Source organism: Choloepus didactylus, chromosome 4, assembly GCF_015220235.1.
Source record: "Choloepus didactylus isolate mChoDid1 chromosome 4, mChoDid1.pri, whole genome shotgun sequence".
NCBI classification, from domain to species: domain Eukaryota; kingdom Metazoa; phylum Chordata; class Mammalia; order Pilosa; family Megalonychidae; genus Choloepus; species Choloepus didactylus.
The window spans coordinates 94730504-94736503 of record NC_051310.1 but is presented as its reverse complement, the minus strand read 5'-3'; the positions used below and the strand labels follow the sequence as shown (position 1 = coordinate 94736503).

Here is a 6000-nt window from a genome sequence, read left to right as displayed (position 1 = left end):
GCCAGCCAGCCAGCTAGCTGGCGGGTCCGTCCGTCCCGCAGGGCCACGCCGGATCCATGGCGTTCCCGCTGGTAAGAGCCGCCCGCCGCCCGCCGGGGCGGAGCTGGGCGGGGCCGCGGTCCGGGACGCGGCAGCTAACGGTCCGCGCGCAGTCTCGGCCGGCCCCTCGGTACCCCCCGCCTCAGCCCGCCCAAGTGCGCGCGAGTCCCGGGCGGGGCGCGGGTCACGTGCCCGCGGGCGTGGGGCCTCGTGAAGGGGTAAGTGGCGAAGGGGGGCTGGGAGCCTCCTCGTGACTCAGGGCCTTTGGGCTTAAAGGCGCCGCGGCCCTCCGGGGTGAGTCGGTGCGGCCTCCAAGCTGCCCTGCGTATTCTTCGTGTCCTCGAGTGTAGGTTCAGACGGGAGCTGACCAAACGGGAAGGAGCCTTGGGGTTGGAACACTTCCTTCTCTCTTGGCCGTCGCACGTGAAACCCGAAGCCTCTGGCGTTGGCAGCTTAGGCGCGTCGCAGCGCCTCCTGCCCAGCGTTCGCACCCAACAAGGGGCGGGGGCGGGCGGGGCCGACGGTCATCCGGCTGACTCCACGACGGCAGCGGGGGCGGCTCCTTTAAGGCGGAGTGATCAGGCCCCTCGTGCCGTCGCGCGCCGGCTTCCCCAGGCTGAGAAGTTCACGTGGCTTCACACGTTCAATTGGCTGGCGCCGCAGCCGGAGTTCTCCGGCCGACTAGGTAGGGTCGCGCGCGCGGGTGAGGTGGTCGGCGTGTGTGACTCGGCTTTGCGCTGGGAAGACGGTGCAGGCCGCGATCACGGGCCGCCCGCCGCCCGTCCAGTGGCTGCCAGGTTGGTCCTGGGGTTGGGGCAAGCGGACGTGCAGGCCGCGGAAGTGGCGCACGCTAGGCCGCGCTACCTTCAGCTTTCTCCAACGCGGCGACCTGGCGAGAGGTGTGCATGTGGCCTTGGCCTTGTCGCTGGGTTATTCTCTCCTCAGTCCAGACGAGTCCAGGTGCCTGGTGGGTGGTAATGGTGGACTCCAACTCTGACCTCAGCGTTGGCGGGGTGGTGGCTGGACGGACGGGCTGGTCCCTTCTCCTGGTCAGCAAGCTGGTTAGGAAGGCTTGGGCCTGCCCGGAGTGAAGAGAGTGAGTGGCGACTAAGAACAGATTATTTCTCACTTGGTGTTACTTCCCGGGCTTTTTTTTAATCTCTCTAGTATTTTCTGCGCTCAAGTCGGTCATGACTTTCTTGCCTCATTCCCAGAGGGCTCGGGGAAGGCCAAAGTCCTTGCAAGTGGCCAAGGGGGAGGATGTGGGGGTGGAGGGAGGTCTCGAGTGGCCGAACGCTACCCAGGGAAACAGAGAAGGCCAAGTGGACACCTCGGCTCTAGAGGACATCCTTGTGTGTACACGTTTTATTTTTTTGGTGGCAGTTGTTTGCAGGCCTTGTTCCTTTGCATGGTACTCTCAAATAGTATTACTTTTGTGAAAAAGCCTGAAGCACAGAATCTGAGGTTGCCAGCTGCCAGGTCTTGGAGTCTGAGGCAGTTCCTCTCCTTCTCCCGAGCCAGCAGTCTCATCCCTGATTAACGTTGTATTTCTTTGGCAACTGCTTCCTTTGGTCTCCCTGGCTACAGCTCAATCTCCTCACTCTGTCTTCTGGCACCTGAGTAAACTACGGGTCTGCGTCATTTGCGGGGTGAGGGGCAAGTGGGTTGGAGTTGGGTATCTGGTAGGCACAGGTGTACCTCCTGCCTTTTGTCTGCTTCTCAGGTGACGTTGCTGACATGTACCAGCTGTAAGTGTCCATTGAGGATAGTTTGCATCTTTAGGGTCAGGTTTTCTTCGCCTAGGGACACTTGAGATCTTAAAAATAAAAATAAACCCAAACAAGCAGAACAAAACCTTGGAAACCTGAAGTTGGCCGTTGTTTTCCTGGTTGGTTTTTTTTTTATTGTAGATGGAAAGGAGTGGAACTTCTGCTTCTGGAGCTCAGTGCAGCTCTGAGCTGTTAAAAGCCCCTACAGACAGTAGTGTTCAGAACTGACCACTAATCTTTTATCTTTCCTCATTGCTCTGAACTGATTTATATTCTCAGAGCACGTTGCTGTAGAGTTTTTTTTTTGGTGTGTGTGTCATGGTGATTTAATTTAAACTTCAGTAGCTTGGCAGTGAATTCTCAGTTAATAGAAATGGGATTTGGAAGTTGACTATCCCATATACAAGTCATCTTTGATACATAAAAATACTTATCTTTCCCCTCCCAAGGGTTGTCTTACAAACATCTCCCGGGGGTCAAGGCTTCCATGTGTGGAAGGGAATTTGTGCCAGCCTGTACAGCAAACAGGAGGTTAGAGAGCTGATGCATGTGGTAAGATGGTCATGCAAACATTTGCAGTTTGGATTGGGCCATAGGCAGTTGATATAGGAGTGGATCTGTGGTCTTTTCCTTTGCTGTGGTATGTATACCAGTGTACATGAGGCAGAAAATGGAGGAAGATGATGAAAGTAGTAAGACCTGAGGTTCTACACTAAACATGTTAACAAGTAAACTAATCATAATACCTGTCTAAATAAACATTGCCACTGGGATACCGGGGTGTTAATTTTGTTTTTAACCCTTAAAACTGGTTGTAAACCCAAATCCCTGTAGGGGCCTGAGGTAAAATAAATGAGTGAAGGAAGAGGGAGGAAGGCAGGAAGAGTAGTGACTTCTGAACTACGAAGTGTATCTCTCTAAAGGGAGCAGCTACTAGCTGATTGTTGCCATGCAAAAATGTGGGTCCAGAGTTGATGGATATTTGACTTTTTTCCTAGTTTAGTTTAAGCTGTCAGTCTATTTGACTTTTAAATGTAGCAACGAAAAATTTTTAAACACTACATGCCTCTGAAGATTGTATTCAACCCGTGGGCCAGTTTGGGATTTCTGTCTTAAAACATTCCTGTTAGATCTACATACGCCCCCTACTCCCCTATTTTTTGAGATGAAGCAGGCTCAGAAATCAAGTTGCAGGGCTATTAAGTGAGGCAACCAGGATGTGAACCTAGGTCCTTTTGGTGGTATAGCCCAACTTTTGCCTTTATATGTGTTCTGATATGTGAGGGGTTAAGGGATTTTCTTGTGATATATGTTGTATAGAAAACTTAGTCACCTGTAGGCTGCTCACATTTATAGGCAAAGTGAACCTTAACTGGTTTGGAGGGAATCTCGGGTTGTTGTGGAAGTCAACATGGGCTTTACTTCTGAGCATTAGTGCATCAGTGTTGATAGCAGGAGGAATGTGCTGTGTCTATCATTCCATGATGTGTGTTAGACCAGTTAGCTGATCGGAGAGAACCAGAGGTTTGGAGAAAGCAGGCGCCTCCCACTGTGTGGGCGTCCCTCCCAATCCTCTGCACAAAAGACTTTCCTTTTTCAGGACAGACAGTTAAAATTACAATAACTTTTTCCTTCTAAGACAGGCAAATTTGACATTATATTTGTTTTAAGATCTACAAAAGTAGAATGGAGCTTTTTAAGTCTTGCCTTGTCTCTCTTAGCTAAAATTCCCCATAATAGATTTCTAGGAAGGATTAAAAAGTGTTTTAGCAGTACATGGTAAAAATCTGGGATAAGTTCACAGGGCATAAAGCAACCCTGCCCCAGGAACTAGGTCCTGGCGTTTCATTCTGGGCAAAATTTAGAATCTCAGCAATGTGTACTTATCTATGCTAGCAGATGTCAAGGGTACGAACATTTATTACTGTCTTATGCCCAAAGGATTTAAAGCAGTAAAGAGCATATCCAGAGCCTTTGTCAAAAGGATTTTTTCTTTGAGAATGCAGACTCAGATACAAGCTAGATAGCTTTCTTACCTGTGGTCTTCAAAGTTTTGGAAAGATGAAAACTCTCTTTTGTTACTTATCTCCAGCTGCTCTTCTGGCAACCTTTACCAGCCAAGCACTCATTTAGGAACTCAATGCTTGTGGATTTTTTGGGGGGAGGGGGGTGATTGAGGTAGCTTTCTGTTGGTGTTATGTGGTAGGTATTATCCATGCATGCTTTCTCATTCATTGATTTCAGGTCTCTTAGCTAAATTACCATTCCCCCAAATTTTAAGTATTTATTTAAAGAACAGATTAATTAGTGGGTTTGTATTTCTGACTTAAAACTTGGGACAAGCGTACACACCAAATCTGGATATTAAGGTTTAGGCAGTTGTCTTCAGTTGCTAATAGTGATGGCAATAAAAGAATCGAGGGATCAAATAGCATATTATTTTCTCTGCTGTGCAAGAGCTGTACTAATCCCATACAGTTTGGCAATGTGCTTTTCCTAGGCCGTATCTAAGCTGTATGCACTCTGGGGAGAACTTGCTAGAAAGCCCTGGGGCGGGGGTTGGATCTGTAGGTTGGGGTAGAGGAGCTTACATAAAGGATTTTGCTTCTGTTTGTAGTTTGAAGTAGGAATCAGCACTGGTTACACCTTTCAGTGTTTGTCAGGTCTTTTGGATGCTACTGATGCAGCCGGCTTCCCCCTCCCACATTGCAGCTTTGGAAATGCCCTTTATTTTTTTTCCTGCCATTGTTGCAGCCTGTTTTTAGTTAAACCTATTTATGAGAGTTTGTAATCTTGTTTAAACACAGGTTCTAAAGGAAAGTTTTTATGTTCAAATTAGGAACCCCCCAAAAGAACATTTCACACTTAGAGTAAACTGGCTGAAAAGATTGTACTAAAAGTTACATGATGTAATGTTTCACATTTTTCGTAGGAAAGGTATTAGACTTTCCATAAAGAAGTCATATCCAAATTTCAGAGTGTTAAATTCACATTGTAGATGTAATTTCCAATGAGTTTTGTTATTGGGATTTAGAAAGACTTCTGTTAGGGTTATTTTGCCTCCTTGATATTTAATGTGGGTGTTTTTAAATAACACAGGCGTAGGGGGAAGTCTGTGACTAAATGGGGTTGGACTTTGGTTTCAGTAGTTCAGAAGAAAGTTTAGGCATGGATAGTTGTTGAATTTTACTTTGTATTTTTTTAGTATTCCTATCTGGTTAGAGCAGCCCTGTTAGAATATAGTGAGTTAACACTTCTTGTTTTGATTTGTAAGGTATTTTGTGATGACTTCCCTTGAGGTAACTGGAGAATTCCCAGAGGGCAGGTCTAAAGATTGATTTGTGTGCTAAAAATGGGTCACAGTTGCATGTAGCTGTTGATTCTGGGAGTAACTTGACTAATAGTGTTACTGGTTTCTTTGTTCTTGGCCAGCATAATATGCTGATTTATACAGTACCATCCTGATGCGTTTGCAGTCTCCTTTGATAAAAGTGTGGGAGTAGAGCTCCTCTGAGGATAGCAGTTACCTTGAAGGGTAGGTGACTTTTTTTTGTGTCTTTTGACAGAACACTTAATCTCTTACAATTTAACACCTGTCCTCTCTCTGCCTTCTGATTTTGTTCTCCTGGTTCTGTGTCTGTCCCCTAAACCATCTGTCTTCCTGAGTCTGCCTGTGCCTTTCCTCCTGAGACATTTATTTTGAGCTGTGATCTTAGAATTGTTTTAAATTCAAAAATTATTAGAGACCTGTCTCCCAGGTATAAGTCGGAATTGCCACCAAGTCCAGATTATGATGTTCAGTGCCTTCCTTTTACTGACAAGGAGAATTATTTTTAAAATGAAAAATGATACAGGTTTATACAGTCAGTGGGTAATAGAGTCAGAATTGTAACTCAGGTCTTCTCAGTCCCATTCTACTGTTATTTCTAGAATTCACACTCCTTGGCTTCTGCTCTGTTGGTCTCTGATTATGTCCTTTTACTTAAAATTTTTAAACATTTTTTTATTGTGAAATTTAACATATATATAGAAAACTGATAAATTTCAAAATACAGTTTTAACAGGTAGTTATAGAGCAAATTTCATGTGTATGTTCTACACTTTCAGATATTTTCTTCTGACTGTTCTAATACACTGGAAACTAAAAAGAAACATCTGTATGATTGAGTAGTCGAATTGTTTGTTAAATCCT

General features: G+C 46.0%; 1 protein-coding gene across 8 annotated transcripts in view; it reads left to right on the top strand.

The window, feature by feature from the left end:
- CPEB1 (cytoplasmic polyadenylation element binding protein 1) overlaps nt 1–6000 on the top strand; it is a 112495-nt gene continuing 106495 nt past the window's right edge. For 4 of the 8 annotated variants that reach the window (XM_037833153.1, XM_037833151.1, XM_037833152.1 and 1 more), the window contains exon 1: nt 1–71. In XM_037833153.1, the coding sequence (XP_037689081.1) occupies nt 57–71 (15 nt within the window). In that variant the 5' untranslated portion in view covers nt 1–56. Of the gene's footprint in view, nt 72–145; nt 258–280; nt 386–571; nt 725–6000 lie in introns of those variants that run through there. The other 4 variants (XM_037833162.1, XM_037833155.1, XM_037833161.1 and 1 more) reach the window with 4 other exon arrangements.